General features: G+C 40.7%; 1 protein-coding gene across 2 annotated transcripts; it reads right to left on the minus strand.

Moving 5' to 3' along the window:
* Positions 1 to 1,095: 1,095 nt before the first annotated feature.
* Positions 1,096 to 19,312, minus strand: VAMP4 (vesicle associated membrane protein 4). Of its 2 annotated transcripts, none has more exons than XM_087726695.1 (8): positions 19,205 to 19,312; positions 13,961 to 14,054; positions 11,802 to 11,848; positions 11,415 to 11,465; positions 8,340 to 8,440; positions 6,386 to 6,465; positions 4,215 to 4,266; positions 1,096 to 2,657 (listed from the first exon to the last, which is right to left on the minus strand). In XM_087726695.1, the coding sequence occupies exons 2-8, from the start codon at positions 14,024 to 14,026 to the stop codon at positions 2,629 to 2,631; spliced, it is 426 nt and encodes a 141-aa protein (XP_087582821.1). In that variant the 5' UTR covers positions 14,027 to 14,054; positions 19,205 to 19,312; the 3' UTR covers positions 1,096 to 2,628. The 2 variants fall into 2 exon arrangements, with proteins under 2 accessions (XP_087582821.1, XP_087582822.1); XM_087726696.1 differs by having other exon boundaries at positions 19,188 to 19,248.
* Positions 19,313 to 19,939: the final 627 nt, after the last annotated feature.

Raw genomic sequence — 19,939 nt, forward strand, 5'->3', positions numbered from 1 at the left:
GCTGCCTTGAACATAAAGTAATTGCAAATAATTTAATTTTTTTCCCTTGGGGTAGATGAATAAATTAACCAAAAGTTCATGTTTTTTTGTTTCCATATCTGTCTTTTGGATCTTGATTACAGTAGTTTTGTAAGAGTGATAACACATGAAACTTTTAATAGGAAAGGCATACTGTATTAAATAATTGAATTCGGGGAATGGGATTAAATAACTGAAATTATGTGGTATGATCCCAAATTTTGCCAGTTACTTTAATCTTCTGCATCAGTGGTAATTTTTCTCCACATGTTGAAAATAAAACGAATCACTTCTTTGCTATTCAAAGAATGAAACAACAGGACACTATAGAAGAAAGCAATCAGGAAAAGTAGATTGAAGGCATAGGAACAAAAAGAAGATTTAGCAGGTATCAATGTAAAGGTAGCAATGCAAAAGAAATAAGGGGAATCTTCCCCCCCCCCAAAAAAAAGTATGTTCAGAAAGAAGCATGCAGGATAATAAAGAACAGCGAATTATAGGAATAGAAAACTACCAAAAGTTCAGAGAGAAAACCAGGAAAAGTTAACAATATGGAAATCAATTTGAGACTCAATAGCAACAATACTACCTCACATAAAAATAGCTGTCTTAAAATAAGCTTTTTCAATCAATGTCAAATGATTCCTCAGTTGAATTAGTGTAACCAAGGTTTTTAAAAGGGTTTTTAAAAAATGAATGGCAGCTTGAAGGGGGGGGGGAAGAAAGTTTCTTTTTAAAAGCTTGAGGAAAGCTTTGGAATGAATAGAACCCAGAGCAGTTGGATAAGGATATGGAATACAATGCAGCCATCTAGAAAACTAGCCAGTCTCTCCAGTAATACAAATCTACACACTGATATTCAGGTATCACAAAGCATTATTCCAAAAGAAGTATATTACTCGGGGCATTTACCCAAGAAAAATGATTCATTATATAGAACTTTTTTTCTGTCTCTCAAACCATTATTTTGTGCTCCCATCATTACCATAGTGATTTACAGATCATGTACTATAATTTGTCTAAGTGCTTTAGAAAAAGGTACATTTTCACTTGAAGAGGATGCAATGTTTTCCAGTGTTGTGCAAAGACGTTTTTATTTTGTTCCCTGATATTATTTTGCTGCCTTGTTTTGTGTGCTTGACCTTATTTTTTTATTGTACTTTAATACAATTAAATATTCCATGCTTTGGCAACCTTTTGTATCATGGAATGACGTATGAACCATACAAAACACATTTTTAATGCACACATATGTATATACATATATACACACGCTCCTTCACACTTCCATATGAATATGACACCTTGTCACAACAAACATTTTAAGTTATTTAGGCCTTGAAGCTGGGAAATTAAATGCAGGAGGTATGCTTTCATTGTACAGGTAGTCATTTTAAGTGAATCTGGTTTCCCCCATTGACTTTGCTTGTCAGAAAGTTGCAGAAATCTTGGGACACTGTCATAAATACATGCCAGTTGCCAAGTATCCACATTTTGATCATGTGACCAAGGGGATGCTGCAATGATTGTAAGTATGACAAATAGCCATAAGTCACTGTTTTCAGTGCCATGGTAACTAAACAAATGGCTGTGGGTTGAGAATTTCCTGCAATCTCTTTCTGATGCCAGTAGTTCTGCATTAATATTTACGCCTGCTCAGAAACCAATATTCATTCCTCTGCACACAGTAATGAATAAGGTTTCCTAGAATAAGGGATATTAAGCAGCTGAAATAATAAACATGGAAGAAAGAGAGATGCCAGGGAGTCCCAAAACTGTTGATAAAGGCCTAGGCTCAAGATGAAGGCCAACTGTGGGTTTCAAAGATAAAAAAGAAATGCTGCATTTTTGTTAGTTAAAAAAAGTGGACAGGCTAAGCATCCCGCATAGGAACCTCTCTGCTGTTAATGTTGCAGCAGAAATCATACTGCTTTGCCTGCAGTTGCATGAGTAAAGAGCATTCTTGCCTTTAGTTTCCAAGTTTGCAAAAGTTAAGTTGTCTTAACTGAATTAGCAGCTTCTTTATTTCAATAATTTACTAACAGCTACATATTTGCAGTCAAAAATATGTGTTTTTTTTAACTGGAATGCTTTTATAGAACAATAATGAGCAATAATAGCAACGCAGAACTTCAGAATCCCTTAAATTCAGTTGAAGAAGGAATTTTTTTTTAAACAGTGATATAGACTATACACTTCGTTCTTCCATCCATAATTCTTTCCTCCATTACTTTATCAATAGTGGTAGGAAACTATTTAAATTATAAATAACATTATCAATTCGCTACACACACACACACTCTCTCACTCACTCACTCATATATACATTATTTAAAAAAACAGATGAAATACTGACAAGTATCTGATTCCATATAGGTTCCTTCGTAAGAGCAACAGTGAGGTTTTTGGGTCCAATATTGACAGTATAGTTAATCCTTGACTGAAAGTCATATATTTGCCAGTCCCTCTGGATGCTCTTGGTGGAACTGTGCATGCGCCTCCCTGGAGTGTGAGAGCAGGATGCACTTCAAAGCTATATACATAATACATTCCACTGAAATCATACAGCTGCTAGCTTTGCTGTTATCCTGAAGGACGTCCATCTCCAATTCAAGTGCGGTGTTTGAGGATGATGGGAACTGCATAAGACCGAAAAACACCATCTTTAAATCACTTATAAAAATAATAGTCAACTATTTCAACCCTAAAACACCGATCTCTTCTAGTCACTAGAAGTAATCTTTACCGTTACAATATTGAATTTACTTACTGTGGTAAGTCATGGCTTGCTTAACTATAATTATTTAATGACTTATAACTAAATGTGTTAACATAAGATAAATAATAAATTAGGGTTAATAAAGCATTGCAGCTAAATTCACCTAATAAAGTAAACTCCAGACAAGAAAATTACATAAACCTAGTTATTTATTCCTAAAAAGTGTTTAATTCTGGCTAAATGGTTCACATTTATTCTTAAAGCAGACACAATTCACAAACATAACTGAATGGAGTGTCCCAAATATTCTAGCATTAAGAGTGTATCCCCATTAAAGCGAAAGATTTGGAGCCAACTTTACATCAATGGCCAAACAACAGAAGGAGCCAGACATCAAAGCAGAAAGACTGAAGGAAAGGTATCGTATTTTTCGGAGTATAAGATGCACCTTTTTTCCTCGACAAAGAGGCTGAAAATCTGGGTGCGTCTCATACATCAAATACAGCATTTTTTGCCTCCCAAAGCCCTGCCCCCTTCACCAAAATGCCATGCATAGCCTTATGGAAGCTTTCAGACAGCTCCTGGGGGCTGGGGAGGGGAAAAAATGAATGAAAAACAGGCCATTTTTTGCTCAATTCTGTTCCCCAGCCCCCAGGAGCTCCATAAGTCTATGCATGCAATTTTTTTGACAAAATATGGCCCATTTTTTTGCTCGTTCCCCCCTCCCCCCGAGCACTCTGCAAGCCCTCCAAGGCTATTCATGCCTTTGTTTTTTGAAAAAAAATGGGCCGTTTTGGGGAGGCTTGCAGAGTGCAAAAACTTTTTTTTTCCATTCAGAAAGCTGTTTAGTTAGAGGGATTGATGAAAATTACATTGATCAGGTGCTGTGCCAGCAGAAACAAAGTTTTAGGTGCTTCAGGTTGTCAGCGATTTTCTTCTCCAGCACATGGATAAATACACTTGGAAACACCTCCCTACCTCCCTACCTACTGTATTTCTCTCTCTCCCCCCCTCTATCTATATACCTACCTACCTACCTACTCTCTCTCTCTCTCCCCCTACCTATCTACTGTATTTCTCTATTTTTCTCTCTATATCCCTCTACCTACCAACCGACCTACTCTCTCTCCCCTCCCTCCCTCCCTAATGTATTTCTCTCTCTCCCTCTCTATGCCTTTATCTGCCTACCTACCTACCTACCTACCTACCCTCTCTCCCTCCCTCCCTACTCTATTTCTCTATCTTTCTATCCCTCTCTATCCCTCTATCTACCTGCCTACTTTTTTTAAAAAATTGCCTCTTCAAAACCTGGGTGCGTCTTATACTCTGGTACGTGTTATACTCTGAAAAATATGGTGAGTTTTCTTTTTACCAGTCAAGAATGTCATCAGACTATTTCAAAGTACTAACACCAATGTAGAACATTTTATTTACTTATTTTATTGTATTTAGAAGAATATCAGAAAGGAATACGTACCAATAATGATTAGCAAGACAACAACAGCAACCAAAGCCACAATTACCTTCATCTGCAAATTAACATACAGAAAAGCATGTAATTAATTCCCAATTGTAGACACCATTGATCAGCTTAATCCAGGTTCAACAGCATGCCAATAATAATGAGGGTACTCAGATAATTCAAAGTGGTTACACAGTTTCAAAATAAACTAACCTCAAGGGTCAAAATCATATTGAACCAGAACGTGGGTACAGGAAGTTCCCGTTCAACAACTGTTCAAAGTTGTAATGGTGCTGAATGCAAGGACCTATAACCATTCCTTGCAGTAATGGCTGCTGTAGCATCTCCATAATCATGTAATTGCAATCTGAATGCTTGGCAACCAGCTTGCAATTACAACTGCTGCAGTGTCCCGTGTTCGCCCGATCATCATTTTGAGAGATTAACTATTGGCTTCCAACAAAGTCAATGAAAAAGCAGGAATGAGGTTGCAAGCTGTGATCACATGACCGCAGGACATTGTGACCGCGTGGGATTCACCTAATGGTGGGAACTGGGACTGCTGCAATTGCCACTGTAAGTCACTATCACACGCCATACTTTATGAACATGTTTGCTTAGTGATGGAGTTGCTACTGCCAATTGCCATAGTTAATGAAGGCTTAGCTGCATTTATTAGGGCTATTTAACAATCTAGATTTGAACGGGAAAAGTTTATCCAGAGCATATCAAGATGCTTATATATCATACTAAGCAGCAATTCTTTCAAAAAGCTGTATCTTTTCCCGTCCTTGTTGGCTTGCCTCTACTCGGAAGCATCCTTCAAATGGAGATCATGGCACAGACATAATGCACTTTTAGGCACTCTATGAATGAAGTAAACCAATCATGCACCTGGGAATAAATAATGCATAAATTTGCCACTTGTGGAATGTTATCTAGAATTAATATTTTCTATTGTTCCATTCTCACTGTAATCAGTGTCTTTTATTATTTGACCAGTTGCTTCCTGACGTCGTTTGTTTCTATATAAAAAGATTTGACTCTCCCTGTTAATAAACAACTATGGTACTAAATATAAATATTTGTTTTGCCTGTATTACTTTATTTGTACTTTCATATGAATGAAGAAACTCTTTCGCAAAGATAAGGGATCCCTCAAATTAGGGATCAGATCTATGTTAAAATTGGGTTGCCCGATTTCTAGGCAACATAAAGTTAAGACTTGAGTTATGAGATGAAGAGTTTTATATTTATTAATTAAGAAGAAGTGAAGAAATTATGAAACTTGAGAAGTTGCTTTCTTAGGGTTTTTTTAAACTTTTTTTTTCTTTTTGCAGCTTTTTTCTTCTTCAGTTGGTATTGTCTTTTACTGTTCTGATTAAAACTTTTAATAAAAATTATTTTAAAAGATAAAATTGAAAGGTATAGAAAGGTAAAAGAAATGATTCCACCACAAAACCGCGTTCGACTAAACCGCGCTCGACGAAACCGCGTAGCTGACGTCATCAACAGGACGACAACAGCGCGGAGACAGAAGCACGCTGTAAACGCTAAACCTAAAATTAACCCCTAAACCTAACCCCCCTAAACCTAATCCTAACCCTTAACCTAACCCTAAACCTAACCCTAACCCTTAACCTAACCCTAAACCTAACCCTTAACCTAAACCTAACCCTTAACCTAACCCTAAAGCTAACCCTAACCCTTAGCCTAACCCTAAACCTAACCCTTAACCTAACCATAAACCTAACCATAAACCTAACCCTTAACCTAACCCTAACCCTAACCCTAACCCTTAACCTAACCCTAACCCTTAACCTAACCCTTAACCTAACCCTAAACCTAACCCTTAACCTAACCCTAAAGCTAACCCTTAACCTAACCCTAAACCTAACCCTAAACCTAACCCTAACCCTAACCCTAAACCTAACCCTAACCCTAACCCTAAAGCTAACCCTAAACCTAACCCTTACCTTAAGTTGAATCGGCTTGCTTTCAAAGCGCTATTTAAAGCGCCCTTCTTTCTCCGTGCTCGCTGTTGTCGCCCTGTTGATGACGTCAGCGACGCGGTTTAATCGGGCGCGGCTTAGTCGAGCGCGGTTTTACCGTGCCACGAAAAGAAATAAGCCAAACTGGTTAAACAAACCACAATTGCAATATTTAGGAAACAAGATAAGCCTTACCTTGCAGCCTCGCCACCACATTTGTCTTCTGAGCTGTTTGGATCTGTTACTAAAAGCTGTTGCATTATCTGATAAGCTTTCTGCATAGATAAAGAGACAGAGAAACAGAATTTGACAGTCTATTATAGTGGTTAAATAAAGCTTTTGCTTCTATCCTGATTTTAAAAAAAACAACAGTCAAGGGTCTTGAACAGATTCAGAGAATTCTGCACAATTTCTTTCCTTTTAGGAAATCCAAGGAAAACAACCAAGTTAGTTCTAGGCAGTTCTTGTTCAGCAAACCGTTCAAAATTAAGACAGTGCTGAAGTAGGATTTCAAAATGGGTCCCCACAGTTGCAACTGTCAGTCTTCCTGTGGAATTCAGATGAATAGAGACTGGCTTGCAAATACAAGATCATAGAAATCTGGTTTGCCATTTGCAACCTTCAGGGCTGGCTTCTAACAAGCAAAGTCAATGGGGAAAGCAGCAGAAGATTGGGATGTTGCAAACATGCAGGATTTGTCTACAACAGCAACTGGGATGGCCAGAAGATAAGTCAGCTGGCTATGCAACATTGCATCTTACCACTGCATTGTTTAACAATGGAGTTTTCAATCCCAATTACCATCGGCAAGCAAGGACTACATGTAGTCTATATCAGTGTTTCTCAACCTTGGCAACTTGAAGATGTCTGGACTTCAACTCCCAGAATTCCCCAGCCAGCGAATGCTGGCTGGGGAATTCTGGGAGTTGAAGTCCAGACATCTTCAAGTTGCCAAGGTTGAGAAACACTGGTCTATGTTACTAAAAAGCTCTCTTGTAAATCATTAGTTCTGTAATTACTATATGTTTGGAAATGAAGACCAAGTTGTTTAGTAATTCCACGTTTTGAATTAAGAGACATTGCTACTTATTTACCGGTTGTCACATCTTGATAGTTATTGTGGATGATTTTAATCTATTCCATTTTAATTTTTAATTTTCAATATTTACTATTATCATACCACGAATGTTTTAATGTACTTGAGGCTGCAAGCCACCAATAATCTCTTCATTGCTATGGATGGGAATGTAACAAAGGAGTTCATTTACAGAATTGCATCCCAATAATAAAAGGCATAATCAAGGTAGTAAGTCTCATGATGCCCTCTGGCAGGCTGTAATTGCAACTGTGAAGGAGCACTGACAAACAAGAGAAATGACTCATCTGTAGCACAAGAATGAGAGGTCTATTTTCTATGATTAGCTGTTTTTGTCTCTCTCATTTAGCAACAAGGACTACTTTCGGTTCCACCACAAAACCGCAGACGACAAAATCGCGGTCGACGAAAGCGCGCATTTGACATCATCACAGTGCGACGAAAACATCGCGCTGTGATCGAAAAATGTAAAAATAAAGCGAAAACCTTACCCTAACCCCCCCAAACCTAACCCTAAACCTAACCCTTAACCTAAGCCTAAATCTAACCCTAAACCTAACCCTTAACCTAACGCTAACCTTTAACGTAACGCTAAACGTAACCCTAACGCTCTAAACCTAACCCTAACCCTTAACCTAACCCTAACCCTTACCTTTATGTGAATCGGCTTGCTTTAATTTTATTTTAATTTTTAATTTTTTTCATCGCGCTGTGATGACGTCAAATGCGCGCTTTCGTCGATCGCGCTTTTGTGGACCGCGGTTTTGACGGGTCACGCTACTTTCTCATAGATCTATGAGATATTCAGAACCATTTTTCTTAGAGCATGGTAAACTGAGCTTTTTTTAAAAAAAAATAATTCTCCCATGAACAAGCTAACTCTAAAACAGACACAACAGTATCACTGTTATGTACCCAGGATCCCAGGCATGCCACAGGGAGCCTAAGAAATCAGAACAGATAATTCAATCCAAATATGCTGAGATCAGGTAATATGAGAGACACGTTGTTCCTGGAACTCCGCTTCACCTTCTAAAAAGGAAAAGTACCAACCTGACTTATCTTGCAAATCATCCAGCCGCTCTCCTCTCTCTATCACCTTGGTGATATTTTCTTGCATGACATCAATAACTTCATCAACCTGGTTTTGAACTCTGTTTTTAAAAATATACATAAGGATACATCACGTGACCAAGGAATTTATCATCCATACCAGAAAATGCTACTGACTGATATCCCGTGTGTGTAATCAAGATGCTGAGTGGGAATGATGGGAGTTGTAGCCCAATTTATTCAACAGCTGTGAGTCTGAATTGAGTGTGATATAGTTAATATCAAATATTTTTAGTGTGCAAAGTCTTTAAATTCTTTATATAATTGTTAAGGAATGTACCGTAAATAGCAATATGTCAATTTGTTTTTCAAATAGGCATCTGAATTGATAATTATCTGCCCCAGTCCAATATTGAATCATGATTAAGGCAGAACTTGAACTGAACTCAAGATATTGAATGAATTGAAAAAGTTGCAAGTAAGCATGTAAAGAGAATATATCAAAGTATAATACTTGCTAGATTCCCTACTAACCACCCTGCTCATCCTTTCTTGAATTCTCAACTACACGTTAAGTTTCACAAGCAATATTTTAGATATTCTGGCATCTTTGTGGGTAAGAATAAGAATCTTGAATTGTGACTAAAAAAAAGCATCAGAACGGTTGTTCTGAATATACACTGATCAAACAGCATCGATAATTAAACCAGTTATTTTGTACTGCAACAATCTAAGAGTTTATGATGGTCAAATTTGTCTTCTATAGAAGAAGACAAATACAAATCATGATTTGGTCTTTAAAAGCAGAATGAGTTAGATGGATGTGACATATAGGAACTTGCAGAGTCTTTGCAATATCTTTCCTCCTTCATCTCTGGCGCATTAAAAAAATACTGCCAGACATCTGCTGCTTTGTTAGCAGGTAGAAAAGTCTAAGAAAGAGGGAAAAACATTTGGAAGCCAATGTACTTTTTTATGAGAACAGAGTCAAGTCTAGTCTAGGAGGAGTTTTCCCTTTAACAAAAATAAATTTCACAAAATACATTAAAAGAGCTAACTTGTTTTTTGATGACTGACCAATAAAAAATGACGAAGAATCAGTCAAAACGGTACAAAGTGCTTCTGGCATTCACAACGTTGTGCCTACCCAGAAACAATGCCAGCTCCAAAAGCACATCAATCTCTTCATTATGCCTTAAAAAAGATTTGAAACTCCATCCAAAACAGCAATAGCTCCAGATTAAAGAAACTCATTTAATGACTATTTGGGTCCCATTTGGGTTTCCTTACATGAAGACTCAGATTAATAATTCACACTTAGTCCATCATTGCATCCAGCATTCAAAACTTTCAGAGCATATATAGCACCCGTTGAAAAAAATATTGAGCTGGGAACCATCGATATAGTGATTTCTTCATTGGACGTCTACCAGCCAAGTTAAAACTAGGCCAAAATGTGACACTTCAAACTCACATTCCTAGTGTCTAGTAACACAGATTCCAAACTGAGATAGGTTGTTTCTTGCATACCACCTCATCCCATCAAATATAGCAATGATTATAACAGGCAAAGGAAATGGCAATTAGTAACAGAACTGGACATTATTCACTTCCTGTATTCATCATTGCATAAAGCTGTGTTAGCAATTAAGAGTGTCACATCTTCTACTGACACTACAAGAGATTCTTGGCATGTTGGGGAAGAGAATAAAACTAAAGCATAAAATAAGATGATAATACTCTTGACAGGACTCCTTGTCTTTAATAACTGGGATATGGGAGTACATCATAATATCCCACTTCCTTTGCCTTTTCTGTATATCACTGAGAGTGAAGGAATAAAAATTATGCATTTGGGACAGTCTTAAGAATTACAGGCAGGCTGTCCTCTTCAGTTATAAAATGTTTGCCCATATCCGATACATGTAAAAACAAATGGAGAACTTTCATTATATGAAAGCAGTTAAAAAAGAAGCAAAGAAAAGCAGTTAGTGATTGTTTGTTTAGCAAATGTTCACAGTTATGACAGTGATATAACTCTGCAACTATTCCTTGCATTTACGACCTTTGCAGGTCTGTAAAACAAAGGAAAGAAAGATCATAAGTACAGTCACCGATCAGTTAGCAGCCACTTTGCTTAATAACTGAGTTGTCACAAATAAACAAGGACTATAGTACCTGTATTTTAAGAAGGCTACGGATTCTGTCCTGCGTTACAGTAAATATATAAGATGTTGGTTCAAGGAAAATAAACTGAAAAATGTGCAATGAAGGAGGGTAGTTTTTCTAATCCCCAACGAAAGGAACTATTTGACTTTGCCAAAGCATACAGCATACATTCCAATGGTTACTCCTCCAGAATTGGTAACGTTGATTATTTTCCTAATTTTAATTTTCCCTACTACTTTGAGTTTATTTATTTTGTGGCACGACAAAACCGCGCTTGACTAAAGCGCGCCCGATTAAACCACGTCGCTGACGTCATCAACCGGGCGACAACAGCGAGCGCGGAGAAAGAAGGGCGCTTTAAATAGCGCTTTGAAAGCAAGCCGATTCAAGTTAAGGTAAGGGTTAGGTTTAGGGTCAGGTTTAGGTTAAGGGTTAGGTTTAGGGTTAGGATAAGGGTTAGGTTTAGGTTAAGGGTTAGGTTTAGGATTAGGTTTAGGGGTTAATTTTAGGTTTAGCGTTTACAGCGTGCTTCTGTCTCCGCGCTGTTGTCGCCCTGTGATGACGTCAGCTACGCGGTTTCGTCGAGCGCCCTTTAGTCGAACGCGGTTTTGTGGTGGAACCTATTTATTTATATTTTCCTGTGAAATTGTATAGTGAAAAGAATTTATGCACAACGATAGAAAGAGGGACATTGTCTAAAAGATAAATACTTTTTTAAAATATTAAAGTACTGAAAGAAATGTGACTTTTCCAAAAGACAATGTTTGTTATTTTATGAACAGGCTTAGCTCTAATCTAGAAAACAGTAATTCGTTTCACCTAATAAAGTATAATTGCAGAACAGTTAGATTAGCAGGACATGAAAATAAAAGCAAAAATAGATTTTACCTGCCACAAAGTACTTACTGTCTGATCTTGTCATTCTTGGGTCCAAACCTTGGACCGGATGGCCCTCTCCTACAAAATGATTAAAGTTAAATTGTTACCTTTATCTCCCAGGATGAGTGGCAAATTATATGGTTGATTAACAGACAGATATTTGAAATTTGAAAGCATTATATATTCAGAAGAAACAGCCCACTCCTGGAAGCTCTGTAAAGACATCTGGCAAAGTTTTCAGCCTTACACTGAAAACTTAGTAGTAGCTATTACCGACAATCAATTACTGTAAGTTGTGCAAAACTTTGCCTGGTATTTATAAGGAACCCTTGAGATCAAATCACATAGAGCAGGCAGAAACAATGATGCATGAGTCCTAGGATTTGATAGCTACTCTGGTTTGGAGACACTTACAAGAAAAAGTCCTCTTCTTCATCTGAATCTTCCTCTAGGAGGTTTCTCTGCAAACACAGAAGATAGATACATCTATGAAAAAGAGTATTTCTACTAATGGGAATTTTCATTCAAAAATACATTTCAAAAGAATATTTCTAGACTTAATCAGTATAACTTTTGTCAGGATGTAATGCCGTTGACACAATGTATGGCAGTGGGCTCCAATCTTTTTGGTATTTAGGACCAGTTTTGTGGAAGACCATTTTTCCATGGGCTGGAGGTGGGGTGGGGAGTAGTGTACAACCTAGATCACTCTCATGAGCAGTTTATGGTAGGGTATGCGCTCCTATGAGAATCCAATGCCCGATGATCTGAGGTGGAGTTGAGGCGGTGATGTGTGAGCTGGGGAGTGGCTGCAAATACAGATGAAACTTCACACGCTCACCTGCTGCTCACCTCCAACTATCCAGCCCAGCTCCTAACAGGCCATGGTCTATGTCAGTGTTTCTCAACCTTGGCAACTTGAAGATGTCTGGACTTCAACTCCCAGAATTCCCCAGCCAGCATTCGCTGGCTGGGGAATTCTGGGAGTTGAAGTCCAGACATCTTCAAGTTGCCAAGGTTGAGAAACACTGGTCTATGTAACTGGTCTATGGCCTGGGGATCACTGATATCTGATATCCACCAAAAGACAATACAAGACAGGATCATTAGGTCTTCCTTTAGAATAAATCATGCTACCATGAATTAGCCCATCCACACATACGCCTACCTTCAAAATTTTAATCAGCAAGCCACAAAAAATGTGTCGCCATAGATTAGATGACGTGCATTTTTCAGGGTATTTTGGTTAAAAATCTGAGGACTTATTTATTTGTGGATGGACTTGTGAGTATAGATGGGAAATATGTGTACTTTAAAAAACTATTACTGCACATAGACCTGTGGATAAGTGCATTCATGGATAAGCCAAATCCAATTTTTTGGATGTACGTTGGCACCTAGAATCCTGGGTTCATCTGCAAGTGTATATGGTGCTCTGAAAATTTGCTTTGAAAGGTAAAAATAATGAAGAGTGCCAATCTTGGTTTTCTCAAATACCTTATATAGTCTTGTTTTCTAGATTTAAAATAATATATAATCTGTTTCATTGCTTTTGCTTAATATTTTCTAGTTTGTTTTGCCAGAATTTCAGTCTTTTCCCCTATGGTCTTTAAAAAAAAGATTCCTTGGATGATGGGCAACTATCAATGGTTATCTCAATCTAACTGTACAAAATGTATACCATTCCCCTAATACTGTCTCATATGAAAGTGAAGACTGGTTTCATCATTCAACCAGTGGAGGATTGAATGGACCCTACAGGTCATGTATCATCAAGGTCATGAATACAGAAAGGGGTTGATCTGAGTTCCAACAATTTGAGAAATAACAAAGCATGGAAATGGAAGTAGATAAATAGGTACCATCTCAGTGGGAAGGTAACAGGGACATGAAAGGAGCCCCCTCGGGCATCACCTGGGCAACAGTGATGTCACTGGCTAAGACTTACAACTCAGAAGCAACCTGGTAGATGTTTTAGATGAATGTAGCCGTCGTATCAGTTCTGAATTTGATAAAGAGCTGCTTTCTTTAAATATTATACAACTCCTAGCAATCATTTCCGAGAATCTTCTAAATGCATTACTACAGCCATTTCACCAGGTTACACATATAAATTTGAGATTTGAGAAGTTTATTTATATGCCGCCCTTTTCCCTGGGGGGACTCAGGGCGGCTTACAACTCGAAAAGGGGGGGGGGAACAAACATTTAACACGTAGGACAGTACGTCATTAAAAAACACAACATTCATACCATTCGGGTGGGTTACAGTCTTTAGCCCCAGGCCTGACGGGATAGCCAGATTTTGAGGGCTGTGCGGAAGGTCTGGAGGGTGGTGAGGGTACGAATCTCCACGGGGAGATCGTTCCATAGGGTCGGAGCTGCCACCGAGAAGGCTCTCCTCCGCGTGGTTGCCAGTCGACATTGACCGGCAGATGGGACTCGGAGGAGGCCTAATCTATGGGGTCAAGTGGAGGTGATTGGCAGTAGGCGGTCTCTCAAGTACCCAGATCCACTACCATGAAGGGCTTTATGGGTGAATCATACCACAATAACTATCCCCTACGCACTCACCCTCTCACTTTTGACTGAGCCAGTAACATCATCATCATTGAGGTGGCGCTTGAATTTTGGAGGCATGTTTTCATAACAGTGCTATCTTTTTGTCCTAGTAGAGAAAAAAAAAGACATTCTAGTCATTCTATCAGCTTTTAGTTTTCAAATTGTAAGAATTTAATGACTGACTACAATGATGTAACCAATTTCGTTGTATTTATTTTGTACAATGACAATAAAGGCCATGCTATTTATCTCTGCATAACACTGCAATACAAATTATTACATGAAAGCAATATGAGGTCTGGGAATTTCCAGCATAGTTTGAAGTATCATGTTATAATTCATGAACAGATTATTTTTAAACCACTGCCGAAATATTGTTCAAATCAAGGATTAAGTTCAGATTGTAACGTATATCCCTCTTCTAGCTATATAATGAGTATTAATTAAATCCCCATTAGTTCCTAAAGCCTTTCATGCGTGCACAAGAAGTTTTGATAAAAAGATTTTAAAATATCACAGGTATTGGTTCTGGTCCTATGAATGGAAGAGATATAAAGGTTATTTTAAAACAATTTCTTCTATCCCACTAATAAGATAATATGCAACAATTCTTTAATCAGCAAGGCTTTCAAAGGGCTGGCTAGGAAAATAAAGTTGGTTTACTATATACTGTTTAAAACTGAAAAGGGAGAGCCTTTTCAATCTACCACTAGTTCTGCTTTTGTACACACACAGACACCCTTAAACATTTGAGCTTGGACTATTTTTCAATCAGATTATTTGAGAAATTTCATTTTCAGAAATGGTCAGATGCTTTAAGGAAATTTACAAAGCCTGAAGGTAACACTTTTCCTATCAATACTCCTCAGGACCTTGTGTGCAGAATATGCTCTTGATCTATTTCACATATTCCCCCAAAACTCTAATGATGCATCAAAATGCCATTTGCAAGATATAGTGAACATTATTACCATCTACAGCAGTGGTCCTCAACCTTCCTAATGCCACGACCCTTTAATACAGTTCCTCATGTTGTGGTGACCCCCAACCATAAAATTATTTTCGTTGCTACTATGTAACACCGGGAGCCACAAAACCTGGGTGGGTGTGGCCAACTCAACATCACTCCCACCCAGTCACATGACATCCCCCCCAGACATGCCTACCAAGATTTCATGGCTCAAGTGTTTTCTGTGAGAATAGGGTTTCTCTCTCTTCTCTCCCCCTCCCTCTCATTTCTGTTTTTCTCTATTTTTCTTCTCCCTTTCTCTTCTTCCTTCCTTCCTTTCTTTCCTTCCCTTTGCATCTTTCTTTTTCTTTCTTTCTCATTGAATACGATAGCAAATCCAAAATAAAGTTATTAATTGTAGGAAATTGCTTCTCTGTAATCTTTTCATAGTGAACTCTTAAGTTGATAGAAGCTGGCAAGATTGTACTAACAGCAATAGGATATATATTTTGATTTCTTTTGAGTTTGACAATATAATACGTTATCCAAAATTATAAATAATCTTATTTTCAGATGCATTTTTTTTTTGCCATCTCTGTTATTTTCTTTTTAAAAAATCAGACTTGCTTCCAATTTGTGCCTTCTGGCAAACTGCAGTTTTCTTGGCAAGAGATCTAGCTTGCCATTGCTTTCATCATAGATCTGAGAAAGTTAGTTTCTTTCTTTCTTTCTTACTTTTCTTTCTTTCTTTTCTCTTCCTTTCTTTCCCCCTGATTTGTTTCCCTCTCTTTTCCCTCCCTCCCATTCTCTCCTTCCAGCTCTCTTTCATTTCTCTCCCTCTTTCTCCCCTTTTCTCTTTCATCTCTTTCTTGCGCGTGCAAGCAAAATATCCTCCTGGGCCAGGATCACAGCGGCGGGGACAGCGACTCCTTCCGCTGCTGCCACTGAGAAGTGAGTAGCTGGCTGCGCTGCGCAGGAGACTCCTCAGCGCCAAACTCAGGTCGGTCCCCTTCGTGTTGACTCAGGAAAGAGCCGGAGCAGCTGTCTCTGGATGCAGAGAGGGAAGAGTTCCAGAGCCCTGTGCAGCGCAAGACAACTGGAGCTCTTCCCTCCCTGCACCCAACCAGCTGCTGCTCCCCATTCTCCTCCTTCCTGAGCCAACACGAAGGGGAAGCGGCTCGCGCTGACCTGAGTCTGGCGCTGAGGAGTCTCCTGTGCTGCGTACCCAGTTACTCACCTCAATGTGCAGTGGTGACAGCGGGAGGAGAGTCATTGTCCCCTCCGCCTTGATCCTGGCCCAGGAGGGTATTTTGCTTGCGCGCAGAAGAGATGAGCGCGAGAAAAGGGCTGGAGCTCTTCCTGACATGGAGTTGCCTGCAAAGGATCTGGAATTGCAAAAGCAGGCGAGAGGCTCGTCCCTTCTCGGGGCGGAGAGTAGATTGTAAAATTGGGTCAGCAGGGAGTCGCAGGAGAGGGGCCAAAGTCAGCAGGGAGCCGCAGGAGAGGGGCTAAGCATGAGTAACAGTCTTAATAGGAAATCTCAGTGTACAGACATCCCACGTTCCTTTATTTTATTTTCCCTGCCTTGTTTTACGCCTCAGAAATGGTACCTCTTGGCTTCCATAGATCTGCCCATCAGCCTCCATCGCTCGGAGCGAATTGCTTTCCCAGCGTCCTCTGTGCTGCGCGCGTCTCTCTTTTCCCCCACCTCACCTCCATTCTGGCACCTACTCCCCCGCACCCACACCTCTCCTTCTGCTGCGGGGAACCCGAGCCACTCCTTCCCTTCGGGCCGGCTTCTCGCCAACCTCTCCGCGGCGGGAGGCTCCTCGGTGACCCCTGTGAAAAGGTCGTTGACCCCAAAAAGGGTCGCGGCCTATAGGTTGAGAACCGCTGATCTTGGATCCAGTGAAAAGACAGCACCGCAATTTGCTCCCTTCCAGGTAGGTATCTCAGCATGGAAAGGAATGTTAAAACATACTGTAGGCCAGTGTTTCTCAACCTTGGCAACTTGAAGATGTCTGGACTTCAACTCCCAGAATTCCCCAGCCAGCATTCGCTGGCTGGGGAATTCTGGGAGTTGAAGTCCGGACAACTTCAAGTTGCCAAGGTTGAGAAACACTGCTGTAGGCTTTTATGACCTACAATGGCCAGATGCAGGGTGACTTAAGGACAACCTCATTTTTCAACCTGAAGCTTAAGTAGCTGCAGGAATGCCGCCTTCCTTAATTGGCGCTACCAGCATGGAATGCAGCCTTCCTGCTTCTGCCCAATCCTCATTACACCTACAGGGCGGGGCATAACCTTTTCCTAGGGGGTCACAGCAACACTTGTAATAACAACACAAATAATTCATACACCATTCGAAAGCCCATCAAAAACTGAGTTTATTGACACGATTTAATAGTCAGTATGACCACCATTAGCCCTTCGAACAGCATTCAAACGAGGTGGATAAGAACACAACAAATCTTCAAACAGTTCCGTTCGATTTTCCAGATTTTTCAACACAGTTTCCAAATTCATTCTCAGGTTCGGTTTCCTTTTCGTTGTTTGTGACTGCCAGTTGCAATGATGGCTTTGCTTTCTTGGGACGCCCTCCTCCAAATTTTGTGAAACATTCTTGGGCTGTTTTGTTCCAATTATCAGTAACCCAATCCGGATGACGTTTCAATTTCTTTGCAATCCATTTTCGATTGATAAACGTCGCTCCAGCATCGCGAGCCTCTCGAAAGGCAATGCATTTTATTCTGTCAATGATCCTTTGTTCTTCCGAATCGAATTTTCCAGCCATTCTTAAAGCAAATGTAACATTTAATAGCTCATTCAATTCAGTTTTTTATGGGCTTTAAAATGAGGTGTCGCGGAAGTTGTAAACTGCTGTCGATCTTGCTGTGACCCCCTAGGAAAAGGTTATGCCCCGCCCTGTACTCCTCTCTCTCTTGTATACATACACAAGTTGGCAGTTCCTACGGCTTTTACATATGTTTCTCTCCAATCCTACCGCTTTTAACATGTTTTTTTTTTTAAATCTAGCTTCCTCACGGCGAACCCCAAGATTACAACGTCCCACCCTCGAAGGCTTTTTTTTTAAAGTTTTTTTATTTTATCAATTTCATATATATATATTCACAATTATATAATCTCATAACTGTTATTAATAATATGTATTTATAACAATTTTTCCCTACTGTTGACAATATACTTGAAGATTGCTTTTTTATCATCCCATAGATCCATCTTATCTTACAACGGTCCTACTTCTTCTTCTTCCCTCCCTCCCTCTTTCCTTCCCTCGTTTCTTCTCTCCTACTCGCCTTCCTTCCCTCCCTCCTTCCCCTTCCCTCCTTCCTTCCCTCCTTTCTTTTCTCCTTCTCTCCTTCCTTTCCCTCTTCCTTCCCCCCTTCCTTCTCTCCTACGTTCCCTCCTTCCTTCCCTCCCTCCTTCCTTTTCTCTTTCTCTCCTTCCTTTCCCTCTTCCTTTCCTCCTTCCTTCCCCCCTTCCTTCTCTCCTACGTTCCCTCCCTCCTTCCTTTTCTCCTTCTCTCCTTCCTTTCCCTCTTCCTTTCCTCCTTCCTTCCCCCCTTCCTTCTCTCCTACGTTCCCTCCTTCCTTCCCTCCCTCCTTCCTTTTCTCCTTCTCTCCTTCCTTTCCCTCTTCCTTTCCTCCTTCCTTCCCCCCTTCCTTCTCTCCTACGTTCCCTCCCTCCCTCCTTTCTTTCCTCCTTCCTTCCCCCCTTCCTTCTCTCCTACGTTCCCTCTCTCCTTCCCCTTCCCTCCTTCTCTCCTTCCTTCCCTCCCTCCCTCCCTCCTTTCTTTTCTCCTTCTCTCCTTCTTTTCCCTCTTCCTTTCCTCCTTCCCTCCCCCTTCCTTCTCTCCTACGTTCCCTCCTACGTTCCCTCCTTCCTTTCCTCCTTCCTACTCTTCTTTCCTTCCCTCCTTTCTTCTCTCCTCCCTCGAAGGCTTTTAAATAAACAGCTTTTCTATCAGCCCTTCCCTTCGTCTCTCTCACTCGCGCGGGAGTCTTAGTTCTCCAGCTGCCCGTCCCGCTCTTCCCATAAGCCCCCCCCTCACCTCTCGCCCCCCCCCCACCCGCGAGGCCCTCGTCCTCTCCGGACTGCGCAGCCTCAGCCAGTTTCTTTCCCTCTTGGCCATTTCGCCATTCCTGCCTCGCCGCCGGGATGCTTGCTTTTCTCTCCCCCCCCCACCAAAGGGATCTTCGGCTTCCCACGAGCCCAACGAACTCCCCTTTATCGTCTGCCCCTTCATTCTCCCCGCGCGCCTTTATTTACCTCCTTCGTTCGCTCACCTGTTTCTCCCTTTCAGGCCGGTGCGGAAATGGCCGGTCCGAGGAAGAGGAGGAGTTTTCGTCGTCGTCGTCGTCAGCTGTTGCTCCATCGACCGCTCGGCGCGCCTGCTCAGGAATGGAGCCGAGCGCCCAGGATATCGATGAAGGCGCCGGTGACGTGTGAGCCCTCTCGGCTACCGTAGTAGGGATTTTCGCCAGCTGGGTGGCGCGCGGAGCTGAAGCCAAAGGAAGCGGGGCGGGGCGTCGGCGAGGGTGAGGTCTGGAACGCCGAGTGCCTTTCCTTTAGAGCAGAGGTCTTGGCAACGTTAAGACTTGTGGACTTCAACTCCCAGAATTCTCCCGCTTGGCAACTTTCAAGACTTGTGGACTTCAACTCCCAGAATTCTCCCGCTTGGCAACTTTCAAGATTTATGGACCTCAACTACCAGAATTCTCCCACTTGACAACTTTCAAGATTTATGGACCTCAACTCCCAGAATTCTCCCGCTTGGCAACTTTCAAGACTTGTGGACCTCAACTCCCAGAATTCTCCCGCTTGGTAACTTTCAAGATTTATGGACCACAACTCCCAGAATTCTCCCTCTTGGCAACTTTCAAGATTTATGGACCACAACTCCCAGAATTCTCCCGCTTGACAACTTTCAAGATTTATGGACCACAACTCCCAGAATTCTCCCGCTTGGCAACTTTCAAGACTTGTGGACCACAACTCCCAGAATTCTCCCGCTTGACAAC

Source organism: Thamnophis sirtalis, unplaced genomic scaffold (genome assembly GCF_051295495.1).
Source record: "Thamnophis sirtalis isolate CommonGarterSnake01/CBP01778 unplaced genomic scaffold, rThaSir2_p1.2 scaffold_12, whole genome shotgun sequence".
In the NCBI taxonomy this organism is placed as follows: Eukaryota; Metazoa; Chordata; class Lepidosauria; order Squamata; family Natricidae; genus Thamnophis; species Thamnophis sirtalis.

Coding starts and splice junctions, on each gene's coding strand:
- VAMP4 (XM_087726695.1), bottom strand. CDS start 14,026: ATGCCTCCAAAATTCAAGCGCCACCTCAATGATGATGATGTTACTGGC. Junction 11,849..13,960: donor GCTCAGTCAAAAGTGAGAGG/GTGAGTGCGTAG, acceptor CTGTGTTTGCAG/AGAAACCTCCTAGAGGAAGA. Junction 2,658..4,214: donor TGTCTTGCTAATCATTATTG/GTACGTATTCCT, acceptor GGTCTTATGCAG/TTCCCATCATCCTCAAACAC.